Below are 21220 nucleotides of genomic sequence, written 5' to 3'. Positions count from 1 at the left end.
AATCCTCAAATCAGTCTTGGCAGACGTTTGTCCTGGTCAGGCAATCTGTCCCAAGTGTGGAAAGCTCTATACAGTCTATACAGAGGGAGCTCCACAGTCTGTTTCAATAACAGATCTTCCTCCTCCAATTCAGTTCATGGTGCTTGGAATCTGTGGGCACAGATCAGATCAGATTCATACACACACACACACACACACACACACACACACACACCATCAGAGCACACACAGAACTTTGATTCGCAGCCATTTTATCTTTTGCATTTGCCTCGATGTTTGGCGCTTCCTACATTTGCCCAAGCTATCCAGATATGTGTTAAGATTTGGGGTTCTCTCATAACACAGATGATGCAGATCAAATATAAAAAGAATATGTGCATATTTGCATAAACAAATATGTGCATATTTGCATAAACTCCAGAAGGTTTGCATTATGCTGCAGCAAAATGCATATATATATTTTTCTTTTGAACTTTACTGATGTTTATAAATGCTACATAAAACTGTGGGTTGAGAGCCACTGCAGTTTTTATTCAGACATTATAGATTGAGCTAATATTTTAGGTTCCCTAGAATTTCTATAATGCAAGGGTCTTTTCAGTCCAAATCTCTGTTTTAGTATTTTTCTTTAAATCACTCAAATACAAATACCAGAGTCTTTAAGCTTTTGGTGCTCCCCGCCCAGTAAGTCATAGTTTGGGGGCTGGGATGGCAGCGGGGAGAGATGGGAAATGAGAGTTTCATATTTGCCAAGTTCAGTTGATGAGGCAGGTAGGCTTTTCTCCTCTGCTTTTCCCATTTAATTTTCCTATATATACGTGCATAGATACACATTCATACATGGAAGATGTGTTGAAAAGCAATGGGGCTGTGAATAAACGATCGTTGTAACTTGTATTGTTGCAAGTATCTTCTTGTTTATAAGCAATAATGAGTCTGGTAGCAAAAGTAATGGAAGTTCAATATAATGTGGAGTCCATTGATAGAGGGCTAGGGTAAGCCATGGGTCCCATTTGGCCTCAGGAACAGGGAATGAATTTACCGTATTTTTTGCTCTATAAGACTCTCTTTTTCCCTCCTAAAAAGTAGGGGGAAATGTGTGTGCGTCTTATGGAGCGAATGCAGGCTGCACAGCTATCACAGAAGCCAGAACAGCAAGAGGGATTGCTGCTTTCACTGCGCAGCGATCCCTCTTGCTGTTCTGGCTTCTGAGATTCAGAATATTTTTTTTCTTGTTTTCCTCCTCTAAAAACTAGGTGCATCTTGTGGTCTGGTGCGTCTTATAGAGCAAAGAATACGGTACTTCCGCCTGATTCCTCATTTAGTTCTTGGTTTCCTGCCTTACCAGAGAGAGCTCCCAACCCTTTGACCTTGCCCTCCCATTTGCTGCTTTCCATCCATGCCTGCTTCCTTCTTCCCTTGCCTTGCTCATGCTGTGGTTATAGCTCTTCAGTAGGTCTCACTTTAACCCAAGAAAACTGCCCACTTCCATATTTTTCTGCTGCCTCCTGCCCCACCTGCCCACTTCTTTGCTTTTACTCAAGTGAATGTAGGGTGGCTGGAGTCAAAAGAGGAGAGGGCCCCTGTATAGTTGTTTAGAAGGGAGAATTTCACCAAGCTACACATTCTACACAATTCATAGCAGTGCAGTAACCCATTCCCTTTTTGCAAATGGCTGCCCTAAGAAACATCTAATCCCTATAGCTGCTGATCATTCTTACTGCCATCCCCAGCACTGTCCAGCAAGGCAGATTTTTGCTTCCAGCTTTGCTGCTATAGCCAAGCTGCTTTTAGGAACAGCAGCTTGTAGTTCAGCGCCGGGGATTCATGTTGTAAAATTAGGCACATATTCCTGGGTGTTATGGGCTCCTTAAATTACGTCCATCTTTTCTTTCTACATATATTCAGGCAATTTCAGTATAATTTTAGGGGTGTATATTGTTCTCTGGAATTCGTTGCCACCAGGCCACAAACACAGCCTTAAAGAAAAGAAAAACCCCACATAGGTCCCTCCAAGAGAGGACAAGAATTGTGACACTGTACCATTTGGCAAAACAACTCCACGCAGCCTGTTCTGCTAGTCCCTTGGCACTCTGCCTTAACACTGGCCAGCTGCATCTCTTAATGTTGGTGTCCCACTATACACACCAGTAGTAAAGCAACAAGCATATTCTACAAAGCTTTACTTAATGGTGGCAAATACCAGTCGCTACTCAGCAGAGGAACAGCTGATGCAGAAAGATTTGAACACCACCACTGGTTTATTGGCACTGAAGTTTGCAGGTGTAGGTTTCACATTACAGACAAGTGGGGTGGTGATTTTTTTATATATATATATACTCTCATGTTCGTTTGGTATGCTTAATTTTACGGGTGAGTGCATATTCTCCTGCAGACTGCAGTGTCGTCAGGCCACGAATGCCCTTGTTTTGGAAAAAGCAACACTTGGTCTGCTTCGCACCATTCTTGCTCTCCCTTAGCAGGAACTAGAGGCTGCTGGCTGTACTTGGGATAGCAGCAGCTGAATGACCAAGTCAGCTTTCTGCATTTCCCCCATCATCTTGCACAAACGTTTCTTCTGAGTTTCTACTCTTATGAGCAGTCGAACTAGAGATTCATAAAGTTTAAGTCTCTCTACCCCTGCCTCTCTCTAATGCACAGGGGTAGGGAACCTTTTTGGCCTAGCAGGCCAGATCTTTACCCCCACCCCCATGGGTTAACATTGACAGAGGACCAGGGCCACTTGCCTGTTAGTCATCTGACATGGTCCCGCCCACCTACCTGTCAAAGGTGGCCCATGGAGGTGATGGTGTGGGGTGTACCAGCGGATTCACCCCAACAGAACTTAGCCCCTATCCCATCCCTCAGTGACTGTGGCGATCACACAGGGTCCCCGGACGTTTCACCATCTATTGATTCCTGGGCCACCACTTTATTTCTCGCTGCCACCACCCAGGCCCTACCTGGTACAATACTGAGTCCAGTCAGGGTTAAATTGGAACATAAACTTATGTTTATTTATTGCAGTTTAACAAGCATGTGGTTTCATAAACGGTATCGGTCAATTACAGTCATGGGGTGCCTATCCAGACCTATAACTTCCACTACCTGCTCTCACTCACTAAACCACCTCTCAGATATTTACTAGTCTTCCTAGCCCCGAACTGTTCCTGACTCAGCTTATTTTGCTACACTAACTCAACCTACCCACAGACTCTATCCCAATTCACTCCCACTCCAACCAACCACCCAACGAACTTCGCCCCTCCCAGAGCTGGTTTTATAGTCCCTCTGACTCCACCCCCTGGGCTCTGATTGGGTAACCTGTTTAACTATTTCACATCCAGCACTCTCATATGTTAACGTCACAGTGACATCACCTGTTGGGCAGGTTGGCATGGTTTGGGAAAAATAGCTGTGTGGGCCAACATGGACCCCCTGCTGGATCCAAAGTACACACCCATGCTGTAATTCAAGACTTCATTCTTGAGCTAAGAAACAGGTGGTTCGCTTGGGCACCAGGAATTAGGCAGTGGGTAGTATCAGTTGGCTTGGCTCCTTCTGTTGCACCTCGTCCCCCAACTTCCTTGGTGAAAAAGACTGTTCAAAGTGATGATGGCAGTAGAGCAGACCTTTGCATCATAACTGGGTCGCCAGTTACTCCTTGGAAAACAGGAAGGGGGGGCAATTCAAGGCATATTTAAGGGAGCTTAGTTCTCCCCCACCTGTGCTTTCCCTCAGATGGTATCTTTAAATCCCAAACCCTCAGTTGATATTAATATGACCCAGGCTGTGTTGTCCTTTTAATAGATGTAAACTACTTGCCTCTCTTCCTCTATGCTTGCAGTTTTATATATATATATTATAGTCAAAAGCCAAATAAGATTACCACATTCTACAGGGACAGTAAAGAGCATATGTGCTTTGAAAACAGTTTTATTTTTCAGTCCCTTTGTGAATTGAGATTCAACAAGTTTTTTCAGGGTAATGTTTGTGTTTGTTAACAGCATGCATGAGCTACCCAGGCATTCTCCCATTCAGGAATTGTAAAAGTCCAGACATGCCTAGAAGCACATCAAGCAACTGCCATTCTTGAGTTCATATTTTAAAACTTATCCATTTTTTTTTTAAATGTAGTGCTTGAGTGAAAGTCTGAAGATAATAGGTTCATAAAGGCTACTAACAGATTATCATTATTATTATTTTTTAAAAAAATTCATTACAGTATGGTATTCCTTGACAAAATAAACAGGTTCCTGGAGAGGAGATCACAGGCACTCTGTTCTTCTGCTGCTGTGCTACTGTAAACTGAATCATGGTTCCTTTAGTGCAGTGTTTCCCAACCGGTGTTCCGCGGCACACTAGTGTGCCGCGAGACGTTGCCTGGTGTGCCGTGGGAGGGAGGCGGGCGAGTCGGGCGGCGAGAGGCCTTAGGCGCCCTGCAGAAAGGCGTCCTCTTTGTGGGTGGGTTCTCCCCCCCTCCCTTAGCGCATCGTATTTAGTTGGGGATTCTGGAGAGGGGGGCGGGGGCGCGCTGGCCCCGAGCGGAACAGACGCGCCGTCGTCCCCACTTCCCTCTCCTCAGTAGCTCCGAGCCGACTGACTGAGGGTGGGACGCGGCCAGCGGCGTCCTCTCTCTCTCTCTCTCCCCGCCTCCCAGCACCGCTTTTCCCGAGGCGGGCACGCGCCTAAGGCTGAATGGGAGCAGCCTGGAGGCTTGGCGGCCTCTCAGTGGCTCATGACGGGCGTCCCCGAGGCGGGAGGTGCTGAGCAGGGGCTCTGCGAGAGGGCGAGAGGGATGCGTGGTGGTGCCTGCGCGTGCGTGACTTAAGAGGGCGACCTGCTGCCTCTCCTCTCTCTCCCCTCCCTCCCCTCATGGGCACGGAGTCCCCGGCACAGCTTGGCGCTACTACAGCTACAGCTGCTGCTGCTCCTGCTTGGATGAAGGCGGCTGCTTCTTCCTAACGCCCAGCCTCTGAGGGACCGCAGTCTCCCGCCCTTTTTTGTTTTTTGGCGGGATGCTGAGGTAAAGGATCCCCTCGCGCGCGGGCGGGCATCTCTTTGGGCAGGGCGCGTGTGGAGGCTTAAGGTGGGGAGTGTGGAGGGGTTGCCGCTTGCGAGGGGAGGGTTCATATTGTATTGGGCTGTGGTGTGGGCGACACGGCTCTCCAATGGCCAGCCCGCGGAGGAACATTGAGTTGGAGCATTTCGAGGAGAGGGACAAAAAGCACACTGAATAAAGTATTTTATAATTTTTCATATTTCTGTTTACTTACTATTTCATAATAAAGTAATTATAAAATACTTTCTTTGTGTTTATTTGATTCCTATTAAAGAGAGTTACTTTATATATAGTCAATATAGGCACAGAGTTAATTTTTTAAACATTTTCTAATGGTGGTGTGCCTCGAGATTTTTTTCATGAAACAAGTGTGCCTTTGCCCAAAAAAGGTTGGGAAACACTGCTTTAGTGTTAACATCTTGTAGATTATCTTGCTCCAGACAGACCATGAGCTGAAGCCAATATTTGTTTATGGACTGGAGAAAGGAGCAAAGCAGCTGCCATATTCTTTTTCAGAACCTGTCCATTTCCTTGTTCACGCTAAGCCATGATTTGGCTTAGTGTCATGTGTGAACTGGGCCAATATGTGGAGCAGTTTCTGGAATGCTTGACGCTGAATCAATTACAACATGCTCCAGCACACAGACATTGTCTCTCATTCACCATGAATGTGGAATTGCCAAAAGTCAGTACTGAAAATATTTAATTGGCGGTATGGACAGGGCTTTCCTGTGCTGGCATGGCAGCAGAAGCTAAAACTGATAGCAAGACCTGTCTGAATATTGTCCTCTATAAAAACATTGGGACTGTTGAACCTGGTGTGCAGATTGCTGCTGGCTAATCTTAAAAACAGTTTGGCATTTGGGCTTCCCCTCCCATATTTCTAGACGAGTCCCTTCCTAGACACATTTAAGCCAGATTGTTGAATCATTAAGGGCCGTGAGAAGTGTTTATTCGTGTTACAGCCTTTTTTAGATAGTAGAGCTGAAGAATTCATTTGACAGACTTTGAATAATTCAATGTATGTCTGAAAAATATTGTTGGCTTTGGTCTTTGAAAAATATATACAGCACATGTGCAGATTAAGCATACTGTATAGGGTCACTGGTGCATTAGCCCACAGGAGACCGTGCCAGAACATTCACAGGCAATTCTGTTTATGCCAGGGGCAGCATGCCAGTGGCTTTATAGTAAACGAACCCTACTCTAAAACAGTTTTGTTTTTCCAAGCATGCTAGCTGTGTAGATATTTCTCAAGAAGTGGTCTGCCTCCTCCTAACTGGCTCTTAAATCCAAATTTGGCTGTCTTCCTTGGTCACTTTTTCGCTGTAGGGTTTGAGAATGAATTTGAACATTCAGAGATAGGGACGGGAAACATAAATGCCCCGTGATTCCTTTCCCTAGCACTGCTCCGTAATATTTGAACAGATCAAGAGGTACTATTGCAGGATCAATTTTTAGTTTGATAAACCATGCTATTCTTCATGCCAATGGGATAACCTGAACTAACATACTTATTTTCAGCTATACTGACTATTTTTGCTTAGAGAACAGGAACAGGGAGACTCAAAAGAGTATTGCTTGTCACCCCGTAAAAGTACCTCAATTTTTTTTGCGCCCCTTAATGCAGTTTGAAAGAAAATACCAAGATTTTTCTGTGGTTTATGTAGGGATGCTTACAGAATTTTCCCTGATATATATGTTATATATATACATATTTGTGCCCTCAGGTGTTTAAAAATTAAATAAAGGTGTTTAAAAATTAAATAAAGGTTGCTTTTCTGCAGGAGTATATCAGCACCTCACCCCTAAATAAAACTTTCAAAAGGCTTTCCAATGTATTATTTCAATTTTTCTATTTATTACAGTGCTGAAAGCAATAAACACATTTGTTTGCAGGATTTTATTTTTTTTTAAAGTGCACGCCTACAAAAAGGAAACACAGAAATAATTTGAAGGAGTAACCATTTTTTGTGTGTGTGCGAGGTGTGTTGTCACTTTTTGGGTGGTTTCCCCCCTCATGTATAAAATACATTATAAACAATCCAACATTTTTATTTCCTCCTGCATAACAGCTAGCCCAGAACTCACTCTATGATGGAAAAGTTGAATAGTTAGCAAATTGTGCTTTAAATGTTTGAGACAGGTACTAAACTGGTGACCTTGTGTTGTGCATTGCAAGTTTCACTTAGGCAATAAGACCAAAATTACTCAGTTGCCAAGTATAGCAGCACATTGAATCTGGATAGCCATGTTGGCTTCAGTGGAACTTTTCAGGAATAATGATTTTAAGGAATGCAGCCAATATACCAAACAGCTTGCATTCATTGGAAACTGACATAGGAAATGGTGGTTAAGAAAGTTGCACTAAGAATTTAGAATAAAGCTGTTTGGGTTTCAGAGCACTCTTCTGGCACAATCCTCTGGTTTGATATTATTTTACAAGAGCGGTTGTGAAGCTCTGATCTTCTGTAAAAGGAAGGAGCGACTTTTCAGTTTCGCAATCTAGATTAGGTTCCATGGCAGATGAACCACGAGAGAGGGAAGGGGGGGGGAACCAAAAAGGCTACTGTAAGTTTTTCAAAGTGGTGACATTTCCCCCCGCTAAACTGGACAGTTGACATATATGACACAACCAGGATCCCTGTGCATGCATGGTTTCCTAGTCTCACCTTTAAAATGGCATAAGCTTTTGAGCCACTCCTCAAACATAAACTCAGCATTTTTCTCTACCAGACGCATGGAGCTTGGGTTCATATCCACAGAGGTTATGACTTGTAGCCCCCATGACTTAAACAAACAAAAAAAAGTGTTTTTCATCCAGCAGCTTTTTGCTCCCCCAATTGACAGGAATAGAATCATAGAGTTGGAAGGGATTCCTTTGGATCATCTAGTCCAACCCCCATCTCTGCTTGAAAACCTCCAAGGAAGGAGAGCCCACAACATCCAGGAGAGAGTCTGTTCCACTGTTGAACTGCTCTTGCTGTCAGAAAGTTGATGTTCAGTTGCAATCTCCTTTCTTGCAACTTGAAGCTATTAGTTCAAGTAGAGAACCAGGGTCAAGTTGACCCTTAAGACGTTTCTGATCCCTCAACAAAATATATAAAAGGCTGTTCTCCCACTTCCCACTTGGTGGCTCATTACAGTACCATGGTTGACCTACTGGTTGATCTTGAGACTCTATTAGATGTCCTCTTTTCTCTTTCTCTCTCTTTCTTCCCAGCCTCCTTTTGTGTTGATGTGGACTTACTGTTCCCTGTTGAGATGCCTTCCTCTCTAGTCTGTAGTTTTCAGTCAAGGCTAATGCCATGTCAAGGCAAACATACTCCTTTGCATGTTACCCAGGGTCATCCCACTCCCTCCCCAGATTGCCCTAATCAGGTATCTAGATGCCATTGGGGTCTCTCACCAGCGTAGCATAGCACGTAGAGTGCTGGAGCAGAACGCGAGAGACCTTGGTTTAAATATCAGTTCAGTCTTAGACTCTATAAAGATGAAATCGAGAGAGACATTATCCTAGTTTCTCTTCCTTAACTGTAAAACTAGAATTAGCAGTTTAACCTCACAGGGAGGGATGCTTATAAGGGCAATTAAAGTAATTGTATTAAGCCGTTTGCACAGTAAAACGCCAGTCCTAAGCAAGTTAACATAGACATAAATCCTGTAGGTTTCAGCAAATACATCGACCCAGCGAACTTTGGGGCAAGTTAAGTGTGCTTAGGCCTAGGATGGTTATTGCATCATTTCACAGCGGCCATTAGATTCCTCACAATAAAAAAAATGACGACAACCCTCTTAGAGCTTCTTTCTTCGCTTTCTGGTTTTAAGAAATTAGAGGAGGGACAGACAGAATGTGCAGTGCCTTCTAAAAAAGCATCACTCCATGCAGATTCTTGCCTAATCACAATCTGCAAGTGAAGATTAATCTAGCTTGCTTGAGCTAACCTGCCGCTCGGTGTTTTGCCATTGGATCTTTAAACGTGTTTTGCCTTGTAAGATTTTAAGAGACTTGCTAAAAGTCTGAATTCTTTAATAAGACTGCTTCTTTTCCCTTTTGTTCGTTTGTTACCAGAGCATTAAGAAGAAGAACACAAGCAAGCAAGAGATGAGCACCTATTTGCGCTTCATCGTCTCCCGGATGAAGGAACGAGTGAGTGTTGAAACATGATGCTCTTTAAGGTGCAATTGGTCTTGATGGCTAAGCCCCAGATTCTAGTGTTTCTCCCTGTACCTTTCAATTCATTTCTGAAGCAGAAGGCAGTGGTGGCTTCTCTCTTCTTCCCCCCACTCTACACCCTTCTCCCTCACCTCTCCAGCTGCTTTTGATCTCCCCCCTCTGCTAGAGGATGGCGGGCAAAAGGATTGCACGAAAAACAGGTTTCAACAGGGCCGTGACCTCATGCTTGAATTCAGCTGCAGATATGCAGGGGAAATCTTCAGATTGCAATCAGACAACTCCGTGTGGGCTAGCTTCTGGATGGACTTGTTCCATCAATTATATTGTATTTGGGAGAATGCCGTGGCCCAGATAAGCTTGAGCACCTCTTGGCAGACAACAGCATTTTCTTGTTAACAGCTGGGTGACACTGGATAACACGTGTCTGTGTAACAAATGGCCATGACTTCAATCCATGAGATAGACTTGTGAAGGTGCATCAGGCCCTCAGACTCCCAGATGATCTCTTCCTTTCAGAGATAACTTGCTCTCTTACTCGGAGAGCTGGAGCACTCCCAGGCATTACAGGACCCCTGTCTGCAATAGGTGCAGCTTTCCTGTATCCTATTGCATTCCCTCCTCCCTGGCTCACTCATTCACCTCCTTCCTTTCCCTCCTCCTCTCTGTCCTTCCTTCCTCTTTAGGCAGCACTGCAGCAGCACAGTCCCTCTCCCCTGTAATCTCTTCCACTGGTTTGTCTGCTTCTCTCCTCAATAGCATTCTCCATGCCAGCTTCCTCCGTTGTTCCTCTCCATTTCCTCTTCTAGCCAGGGCCTGCTGCTAATGCCCTATATACCATAGCAGAACATGCTCCCAAGGTTTCACAAGCATATTGTCACTGGACAGTTCCACTCCTGTTCTGGTTTCCCACCAGGTCATCTGAGAAGCCACATGGAGCTTGGCTGCAGCGGCCACGCTCTTCTGGGAGCATGATTTGGGTGTCCTTTCACTTCCTGTAGGGCCCTGTTCTTGCTGACCTGCAAAGGTGCCAGGTTGTCCCCAAGATTGAGGGAGCCCGGTGTGCATCACAGGCATGTGATGTCACGTGGATTGCATGTTGTCCAGAGGAGGCCGAGCACTCTGGAGGAGCCAGCCACTGAAGCTGCGGCATGCAGCGCGCATTGTGTGTGGCATCACACACGTGCGCCGGACCCGCTCAACATTGAGGGGCCCGAAGACACCTCACCCCTCTAGAGTTGGCACACCTGCTGACCTGACATAAAATTTGACAGAAAGTGTGGTTTTGACTTTTGCGTATTTGCGCGTTTTGCTTTGGAAATCAAATGTGGGCTCAGTTTCCAACTTGAAATGTTAGGAGACCAGGGTGCAAATCCCTGCACAGCCATGAAGCTCACTGGGTGACCTTGGGCCAGTCACTGCTCCTCAGCCCAGCCTCCTTCGCAGGGTTGTTAAATGAAGAGGGGGAGAACTATGTATGCCATGGGGGGGGTGGGATATAAATGCAATAAATAATCAATAAACTTCTTTTTTTTTTTGCATGCAAATTCAAATTAGCAGAATTTACTTGGAAATCACCACCCCAATTTGTTTGAAGTTTAATAAATTTGTTTTGGAAAGGAATCACTGTTTAAAAATTCCAGATGGAGAGAAAAATGCTGTGGGTTTTGCCCCATAATTATAGCATGGCTGTTTTAACAAGAATTGCTTTTTTGCAAGGTGACCTCAGGAATTTTTGAATTAGCAAGTTCAGAAAACTTAACATTGTCGATGCGCATCTACACTAGTCAGACAGACATGCTTTGGGGCCTCCACCTGAATACATGTGAATTATGTCAGTACTTTTCTGTTACAGCACTAACTAGCTACTGAACTGATGTACTGTGATGCTTTTTTAGGCTATTGATCTAAACAAGAAAGGCAAGGACAACAAACACCCAATGTACCGTAGGCTGGTGCACACAGCCGTTGATGTTCCCACTATACAAGAGGTATGTTCTCCAGTGGTGGACCTACATTCTGGGGGGCCCTGAAGCTTAAACTGTTCACAACCATCAATGAGGTCTGGTAACGGCTGTCGTCTTCTTCGGTGGAGTTGTTCCACGGCAGATCACCACGGCGGACTCTCAAACTTTGGGATGGTTGAAATACACACAGCAGAAAATCAATCGATTTGAGTCGTGTGACTCAAATTGGGTCTGCTAGACCCCAAAAATTTAAGCAGTGTGGATTAAAAGTTGCTTCTTGGGTCCTGAAGCTTAAGGTTTGTTAGTTTCCTAGTAGAGCTGCCCCCGGTTTTCCCTTATAGTAATTGGAGTTGTTCTTTTTTGTTTGTGTCTTTTCAAAAGATGATGAACGGCAGTGGAATAGGGATAGATTTGGGGGTGGGTGGGTGGGGGTGCATGTTAATGTTGGCAGCCCTCAAACCGCTTATTCTAGATTAATCACGTGCCAATAAATCCTGACTAGATGGATTATTACATGTTTATTAAGCCAATAGCAGTCTGTGGGGCTGGGCGGCAGCGTTTTCCGGTGGCATCGCTGTGGTTTACCAGGAGAGGCCGGGTGAGGTGATGGCAAGGTCAGTGTGGTGCATATATACTGATGAAAGGACCAGATTAGCTTGCATATTTGTGCCTCGCCAAACTTGCTGCTGCTTCCCCGCCCTGTGCCTTGATAAGCTCAATGACACAAGTGGTTGAATAGTCAGCTAAGCATTGTGCCACACATAAGGGCCAGTTCCAAATATGTCACGGGGTGCCTGTCAATCAAAAATGATAAGGATTGAAGCTGGGACCTTAAGTGTACAAAATCTGTTCTTTGGGTTGTGTACAGTTCCGCTTTTTTTTTTTTTTAACGAAATGTGTAATATAGAGGCCATTGGCCCATGTTTGCCTGGATGTGATTGGTTGCCATCTCAAATGCATGCTTTTATGACTGTTTCAATCTATTTAGAAAGTAAACGAAGGAAAGTACAGGAGCTACGAGGAGTTCAAAGCAGACGCTCAGTTGCTTCTACACAACACAGTGATTTTTTACGGAGGTAAGGTCAAAACGAACCAGTGCGATAGGATCTTACATAAGCCGTACACCTCATAGGGTTGAGCCGAAATATTTCCTGCAATTTCAATTTCATTTCTGTTCCTTCGAAAGCATCAATTGCTTTCCATTGGGACTCTGGAATCTCCCAAGTAGGTTCAAAGGAGACTATGCTCCTCATCCTCAAGATAGCTAACTAGTCCTGAGATAATCCAAAATGACCCCAGCTTGTGGGAGGAGGTCCCACAGGCCAACTCGGCTAGAGATCAGTTGGCTTCCCCTTTATATATCTTGCGCAAGCTCTCCCAAGTCCCATGTGACTGGAGCAGGGTTTCTTGACTGTACAGCTATTTCGGCTGCCAAGTTGCCAAGTACTTCCAAACGTATATCCTTTAGGGTTTGCTTCTGTGCTTCACAGTCACACGCTCTGGAAACTGCTACCCTCAGAGCACCTTCAGAAAACATTCAGAGGGCATTTCCCCCTCAAGAAAGACTGCCTATTTATTGAGTAGGAATTTCTAGCTTGCCAAAAGAGCAACAGCAGCAGACATGAAAAATCAAAATGATAAATGTTTGGCTTGGCCCTAGTTACGAATTTGAATGCACTATTCTGAGGAATCAGAACAGAAATTAGTAAATAGCCATTATAAATGTATCCATTTGGTTCTTCACACTAATAAGAGATTGGTGGTTGTATGAAAAGTGTGCAAATACTTAGTTTTGTGTGCCTTTATTTGCAGCGGACAGTGAGCAAGCTGATATAGCCAGAATGCTTTACAAAGACACCTGCCATGAGGTGAGTAATATCCAGCAAGTAAGTTGGCTGGCAGTACTATTTGGTGTCAGGATAATTGCCTATTAGTTTCCATATGCTAAATGGCTCCATATGACTTGAAAGTTTTCCTGGAAATAAGTAAATCTTGTGCAACAGTTGATGCAGCATCGAGAGCCCCAAGTGAGATGCTCTTTTGTGTTTTGTAAATATTTTCAGCTTTAAAAATACACCTTGTCTTAGCAAGCGTATTGGCTATTCTAGCTTCCCATATAACTGTGGACTTACATAGCTGCATTTTTAAAATCATGCAAACAGAAGAGGAAAAATGGATTTTATTTTTTATTCAGTTTGTGAGAGGTGGCTGATTAGTTAATAGAAAGAGACGGAATTAGAAGTGAAGTGGTTCATGCATTTGCACTCATCCAGATCAGAGATGTTTGACACCTGCTTCAAAAATTGAAGCCACTTTTTCACTTTAATAAAAAAAACCAGAGAAATCTAAATAGAGTTAAACATTGTCAGCTGTTGTGTTAGTGCTTCCATAGTCAAATTATTCTAGAGGGTAGGAAATGTTATAAAGTTTACTAATTATTCTCATATTCATGTCATAGTTTGTTTAAAAAAATTGAAGAAGTTTTTGGTTTTATACTCAGCACAAATAAAAGAGTGCTAAGGCCAAACATTTGCTTAGTGTGTACAGCTAGTATAATTTTGCAAAGGCAGAGACCACGTCAAACCCCCAGTCAAAAATATAATCATGTTAGAGAATATACTGTTGAGGCTTACAGATTGTTTCCCGTTTCAGCTGGATGAACTTCAGCTTTGCAAGAACTGTTTCTATTTATCGAACGCGCGTCCCGACAATTGGTTCTGCTATCCTTGTGTAAGTTTTACTCTTCCAGTTTGCTTATGATTAATTTTTCAGATTTGCTGCCACAATATATGGTGATGGCCAGCAGCTCAGATAACCTTTTAAGATAACATTTATTTTTTTTAAAAAACCCAACACAAAACAAAACCCAAAGGTCTATTAATGGCTAACAGCTGTGATTGCAGAATGAAATCTCTGAGTAGAATCATAGAATCATAGAGTTGGAAGAGACCACAAGGGCCATCGAGTCCAACCCCCTGCCAAGCAGGAAACACCATCAGAGCACTCCTGACATATGGTTGTCAAGCCTCTGCTTAAAGACCTCCAAAGAAGGAGACTCCACCACACTCCTTGGCAGCAAATTCCACTGTCGAACAGCTCTTACTGTCAGGAAGTTCTTCCTAATGTTTAGGTGGAATCTTCTTTCTTGTAGTTTGGATCCATTGCTCCGTGTCCGCTTCTCTGGAGCAGCAGAAAACAACCTTTCTCCCTCCTCTATGTACTAGATGATGGGAACAAGCACCAGTTAAGCATTCAGACGTACCGGCTTGAAACTCGTTTTACACATTTGATTCTAATCCAGCAACTCTGGCGAACCTGCACAGATTCCTAAGGAGCATTTCCCATGTGCAAGAGAACAAAATGTTCAAGTGCCTGGAACTTCACATGTTGGTCAGCCTCTGTTGGCATCAAATAACCTGGTATTTAGATGCAAACAAATTCTAACGGAGTACTTAAATTTAGGCTCGGAACCTCAGATTTGCTGTGCCTGCAGTGAAAGGGATAAGGCATAATGGTTTGGCATTGTGGTGTTAGGCTCACAAAGGTGAAATCTTATGGTTCCTGATGTCTTCTGTGTATAAGACATAGTTCAGCACTATCATGGATGAGTTCCGTCTTGATTCTGCAGTTGAGTGTCATACTTTTAAGTCCCATAGCCAGCCATCATTCTACAACTTACATCTTTCTTTAATTTCTAGATACCCAATCATGAGCTGGTTTGGGCTAAAATGAAAGGTTTTGGATTCTGGCCTGCCAAAGTCATGCAGAAAGAGGACAATCAGGTGGACGTTCGCTTTTTTGGTCACCACCACCAAAGGTATGTTCACATCTGCAGCTTCTGATGAGCCTACCTCTTTGTTTCTTAAGGCCCAGCTGAAAAAAATTATAATTACAAGCCACATAGACCATGCTTTATTTTCCCTAACTCACTTGATTTTAGAAAAGATAAGAGGGACTGTCCAGTGACTCACAAGAAATTTCACTTTTAGAATTGCTGCAGGGATGCTCTCTAACATATTTTAGATAAAAGAATGAGACAAAGTCTGCCTGACTCATTTCTTCATATAGCAATCTGAATAAAAGATTGGTACTTACAGTTGTAAGGCATTTTAGACATGTGCAAAATGGGATGAGGTCAGAACCACATACAAATAAAAATATCCTTATGTAAGGAGCTGCTGTTGTTTTCTTTAAAAAAATCCATATTACAGCAATAGGTCGTCCCCCCATTGCAAAACACACCCATTTTATTGTAAGAAACAAAGTGAGAAAGAAGGGTAATATAGAACCATTGCTAGAGGGGAAACACGTTTGGTAACACTTTTCTTTTATGCTAGCTATTTTTTAAAAAAGGGATGGGGGAAGCTTCAGGTGGAAAATCTATGGCCCGATTTAAATGTCAGCATTATTTGTTAGCCGAGGAATTTCCATGTGCCTGTGTGCTGCTTGCTTACCCAGTTGAATTCAATATTTCTTGGTTTGCTAAACTTCAGCTTGCTGTGATGCCCGAGCTGGGAAACTCTGTGATCTGAGTACTCCCTACAAAGCAGATTTGCTGTCAGCTTCAAGCCATAGTTTCCTGCCTTGAACATCACAGTAAACAGTGGCTTGACAAATCACAGCAAACTGTAGCTTGAAATCTTGTATTCAATTGAGTAATTAAAGAGAGGGGGGAACACACAGGTACATAGTGCATTTCTGATCCATGGGGGGTTTTTTAGACTGGCATCTGAACCGGCCCATCATATGAGGCCAATAATAATAATAATAATAATAATAATAATAATAATAATAATTTATTATTTATACTACGCCCATCTGGCTGAGTTTCCCCAGCCACTCTGGGCAGCTCCCAATCAAGTGTTTAAAACAGTACAGCATTAAATATTAAAAACTTCCGTGAACAGGGCTGCCTTCAGATGTCTTTTAAAGATAGGATAGCTGCTTATTTCCTTCACATCTGAAGGGAGGGTGTTCCACAGGGTGGGTGCCACTACCGAGAAGGCCCTCTGTCTGGTTCCCTGTAACCTCACTTCTCGCAATGAGGGAACCACCAGAAGGCCCTCCGCGCTGGATCTCAGTGTCCGGGCTGAACGATGGGGTGTAGACGCTCCTTCTGGTATACAGGACCGAGGCCCTTTAGGGCTTTAAAGGTTAGCACCAACACTTTGAATTGTGTTTGGAAACGTACTAGGAGCCAATGAAGGACTGGTGTTATGTGGTCCCGGTGGCAACTCCCAGTCACCAGTCTAGCTGCTGCATTCTGGATTAATTGCAGTTTCTGCGTCACCTTCAAAGGTAGCCCCACGTAGAGTGCATTGCAGTAGTCCAAGCGGGAGATAACTAGAGCATGCATTACTCTGCCAAGACAGTCCGCAGGCAGGTAGGGTGTCCTGTAACAAAAGACTGTAAGGTATCTTCCCTTATGATAATTCATGTATAGACTTTCAGTATGAAAAAAAATACTACTTTAGAAACGGTGCCCTAGCCAGTTTCAAGAGATGTGCATAAATAAAACATGCTGCTGAGCTTTCTTAAGAATGTCTTTTAATTTACGTTGTCCAGGGCCTGGATCCCTTCAGAAAATATTCAAGAGATCACAGTTAATATACATCGGCTCCATGTAAAACGTAGCATGGGCTGGAAAAAAGCGTGTGATGAGCTGGAACTACACCAGCGCTTCCTTCGAGACGGCAGGTTCTGGAAATCAAAGAACGAGGATAAAGGGGAGGAGGAGGCCGAATCCAGCATCTCTTCCACCAGCAATGAGCAGGTGAGTTGTCCTGGGAAATCAGCCTTGCAGGTAAAGGCTGACTTGCCATGGATTCATGCACAAAGTTAGGCTGTTCTTCTGAGTCTGCTTTCTCACCAAGCGTGTTCCTGTTTTGAGTAAGTAAGACAAATTCTGTGCCAGCTGTTATTCCTCGGAAACACTCCATACGTCATACTAAGAATGATAATCTATAAAGTTTGTTCCTGACATCCTGGTTCTCCGAGAATGTTTTTGAGCAAGGAATGAAAAGATAGGCATCCACAGGCTTTCAGGTTTCCGCTGCAGACTAGAAACCAGAAGCAAGCTGGCTGTCGTTCAGTGGTAGAACATTTGCTCTGCAATTAGTAGGTTCCAGGTTTACTCCCTGGCATTTCCCATTAGACACTCTACAATTCTGAGTGTCATCTTAGTCCAACCCCTTGCAATGCAGAAATCCTGTCTACAGCCGTTCCTGGATAGGCTTGAACCGCCAACCTTCTGGTTAACAGCCAGATGCACTAACCCATTGCGCCACCTAAGGCCTGGAAATGTCTCTTGTCTGAAACCCTGAAGAGCCACCGCAGGTCTGTGTAGACAATACTGTGCCAGATGAGCTGAAAGCTGATATGATCTGGTTTCCTGTTTTTGCATGATATACAAGGTTATTTGGTTGCATGTCAGTCCTGTGAACATGTCCTGCTAATGATGTGTAAAACATGCATTGATGGCTATATTAACGGAATTATGTTCCCCTTTGTTTTGTATCTATGAGCCTGTTTGTGCAATGCTGATTCCGCCCCCCTCCCCTGCTCAATCATGAACTTGGGAAACTTAAATGTGATCCTTCTACCTATTGGACAGCTGCAACCGTTTCATTTGTTGTGCCCGTGCAATTTAATGCTGCTGCAGTCGTGGCACTAACAGCAGCTGCCTCTGTGTCAACAGCAGGGTTGGATTTTTAATTCCTCTGCAAGGACATGTTACCCAGAGGGGGATATAAGCGTGAGTTGTTTGTTATCTGTAGGGCAGTTCATGCAAAACAAAGGTGAATGGCTGCACATATTCCTAATCTGTATTGCAGTTTTGATCAGTAATCTCTGAATGTTGGCACGGCTGTTAGTTTGTGGATTCCAGCCTCTTAATAGAGGTTCTGGGGCAATGGATCGTGCACTTGTTTAAAAGTTAAATGATTGTCAGTGAAAGCAACGTCACAAAACATATTTTATGCCCCCCACCGCTGCCGCAAATATGCCATATTCTTACTGATTTACAATTCATTTAGTAGTCTGTTTCTTGTTGGATTCAGATGAAGTTTGAGATTTTAGGTGGTTTGATTTGGCTTCAGGTTTTGTACGCTTTGTGGCCTAGCATGGATGAAAGTTGGCTGTTCATAATGTGACGTTAATACCTACTCTGCTCTAGATCTCTCCCTCATTTATCCTACTTTTATTATGTAACCAAATTTCAGTGTGCCTCCAATCTGTGCTCTTGGAAGGAAGCTCCAAGTTGCCTTGAAGATGGGCTTTCCCAGATGCTCTAAGAAAAAGCTTCCCAAACTTGGGTCTCCAGCTGTTTTTGGACTACAGTTCCCATCATCCCTGACCACTGGTCCTGCTAGGTATGGATGATGGGAGTTGTAGTCCAAAAACAGCTGGAGACCCAAGTTTGGGAAACCCTGCTCTTAAAGTTTGTGGCCATATGATAGCTTAATAACTGAGGCAATGTCACACTGAGATCTAGTTACACCCTTGCCGTTCAAACACGCTTGCTTGGTTAGCACTGTATCCTTCTTGGGGGCTTTTTCAAAGGCTTGGTATTCTTTTAGTTTGCTTTACGTAGTTCAGCATATAGAAATTAATTAATTGGTATTGATGAACCGTTTATTTTGTAGGTTGTGTTTTTATATATATTTAGTCAATTTTTTGCAGAGAAATAAAAGTAAAATACTCATTACCAATCAGCAATTCTGAATTAGTGTTTTATGGCATTTGAATTAATACTATATTGTTTTCTCAACAATATCTCCAGCTAAAGGTTACTCAGGAACCAAGGGCAAAGAAAGGAAGACGTAATCAAAGCGTGGAACCCAAAAAGGAAGTAAGAAACAGCAAATTTGGTACATGCACCTATGCATAAGGCAGGAAAAAAAATTCCGAGAGGCATCCTTCCTTTCTTATCATTCACAAATTCAGTTTATACTCCATTACTATTGACTGTGTGAATGTCAGAAGAGTGATTGCCATTTCTTAAAAGAGTGCATTACTGTTCCAAATTACTGCTTGAAGCTGTCTTACCTATTTGGACCCAGTTCTCCAATCTGGATCTTTTAAATACAGTTCTATGGAAATAAATTGTGCTCTCATTTCATTAAGGATTGATTGCTAAAAGTGACACCCGCTTGTTCTGTCACTTAAGTGACTGGAAAGCTCAAAATTCCACAACGTCAAGTCCCGCGGCCTGGGGCAGATGTAACACTGCCAATCTCTTAACCGCGGTTAGGAGATGGAGAGCACTCTCTCTTGCCTTCTTCCGTGCAAATTCCTCCTTGCTTCCCTTGTTTGCCTTAACCATGGTTTAGCATTGCATCTGTGCCAACTTTCATTGTACATAACCGGGGCTCCCGCCTTAAGGAGAGTTTGGGAAGGGAGGGAAAGTGTGTACACTAACCTGCAGCCTGCCTCCTGTCTCATGGCCAGTGTTACATCTGCCCCAACCCTGACTACTGTACAGCCAGAGTCAAGAGACACCTACTCTCTGGTTCTGTAAACCTACAGCCCTTATTCTGTGTGTGTAGTAATACTCATTCATCCATTTTCACCTCATTCTTCATCCAAACAAGGCTCAGAGGGGGTTACTAAGGGGTTTACGAATCATACAGTCCCTGCCCTCAGGCTTACAATCTAAAAGACACAACACAAAAGGAAAAAGCACTGAGAAGGGAAGAGGGGGGAAAACCAAAGTCTCTGTTTCTTAGTTGCAGAATTCTTGTAATGATCAGCTGGGACTGAAAGATTTCAAGGAGAAGCTGGCAAGTTAATTCATTTCTATGCTAGATGTGTTTTCTCCCCCTCCTTATTAGGTAGTTTTGCAGCACTGGCATGGTCACCTGTGTTATTGTTGTAGTGCTGTAATACTATATAGCATTGCTCCTTTTGCCTTCAGGTGTGTTTGGACCTGATTTGCACATTGCTTCAATGTCTTCCCACTCTGTATACCTGAAACCCAGATGATTACATTCATCTCCACTGGTGATTAAGAGGAGTCGTTTTGTTGGTTTCCCTCAGGAGCCGGAGCCTGAAACGGAAGCCGTTAGTTCGAGCCAGGAAATCCCCACAATGCCTCAACCCATCGAAAAAGTTTCCGTGTCAACCCAGACAAAGAAGTTAAGTGCCTCTTCTCCAAAAATGCTGCATCGGAGCACCCAGACCAATAACGACGGAGTATGTCAAAACATGTGCCATGACAAATACACCAAAATCTTCAGCGACTTCAAAGAAAGGTTCAAAGCTGATCATAAGAGGGAGACGGAGAGGGTGGTGCGAGAAGCTCTTGAGAAGGTAATTCTGACCACAGGGAAGGCATTAATTCTAATTGTATACCATCCTCAAATGTCACACCCCAACCTGTATTAGTTTCCCCCTTCCTTCAGAGTGTACTTACTGTTCCACACAGGGGTGATAACCCCTAGTCGATCCCTTCCCAGGTAAACTCTTCTAAAAGCAAAGCCCTGTGGGAGCAGTACAGGACCACTGCCTGTAGGGGGACATTGGTGTGTAGAGTGTGAGCTGGTTTATATGTTGCTTCAGCCACACGTGTTTCTCCCAATGTGACTTAAGGCCAGCGGGGTGCCTTCCAGGTGTTTTTTGGACTACAGTTCCCATCAGCCCAACCAGCATGGCCAGCGATCAAGGGTGATTGGAATTGGAGTCCAGCAACATCTGAAGGGCACCACATTGGCTAAGTGGCAGAAACGTGGCACACCAATGAGAAATGCCTTGCCTTGCATGCCTTTTGTAAGGCTTGCTAAGGTGGAAGAGAATCACTATATAAATTATTGTTGTTATTGCACTAGTGCAGGGGTGAGGAAACCCCAGCCTGCAAGCTACTCTTGGCCTTCCAGGGATTCCAGGTTGGCCAACAAAGCCATTTCCCTCCAAACCAGACCCACCTGTCTACCAGCTGATGTCACTGGGGTAGCATCAACTGACGAGTAGCGGGGCAGGGTTTGATCCTGCTGGGGGCTGCTTCAGTATGTTCTGTGCTGC

General features: G+C 43.8%; 1 protein-coding gene across 10 annotated transcripts in view; it reads left to right on the top strand.

Annotated features, from left to right (window-relative positions):
• ZMYND11 (zinc finger MYND-type containing 11) overlaps positions 1 to 21220 on the top strand; it is a 102273-nt gene that overhangs the window by 76888 nt on the left and 4165 nt on the right. For 5 of the 10 annotated variants that reach the window (XM_081882391.1, XM_081882395.1, XM_081882388.1 and 2 more), the window contains 10 exons: positions 9135 to 9212; positions 11135 to 11227; positions 12192 to 12279; positions 13016 to 13071; positions 13856 to 13933; positions 14902 to 15020; positions 16769 to 16976; positions 18984 to 19052; positions 19930 to 19983; positions 20240 to 20512. In XM_081882391.1, coding sequence (XP_081738517.1) covers positions 9135 to 9212; positions 11135 to 11227; positions 12192 to 12279; positions 13016 to 13071; positions 13856 to 13933; positions 14902 to 15020; positions 16769 to 16976; positions 18984 to 19052; positions 19930 to 19983; positions 20240 to 20512 — 1116 coding nt within the window. The remainder of the gene's footprint in view (positions 1 to 9134; positions 9213 to 11134; positions 11228 to 12191; positions 12280 to 13015; positions 13072 to 13855; positions 13934 to 14901; positions 15021 to 16768; positions 16977 to 18983; positions 19053 to 19929; positions 19984 to 20239; positions 20513 to 21220) is intronic. The other 5 variants (XM_081882393.1, XM_081882392.1, XM_081882389.1 and 2 more) reach the window with 2 other exon arrangements.

The sequence above is a fragment of the Podarcis melisellensis genome (genome assembly GCF_964234715.1).
Source record: "Podarcis melisellensis genome assembly, chromosome: 12".
Classification (NCBI taxonomy): domain Eukaryota; kingdom Metazoa; phylum Chordata; class Lepidosauria; order Squamata; family Lacertidae; genus Podarcis; species Podarcis melisellensis.
This window is presented reverse-complemented; position numbering and strand designations above follow the sequence as displayed.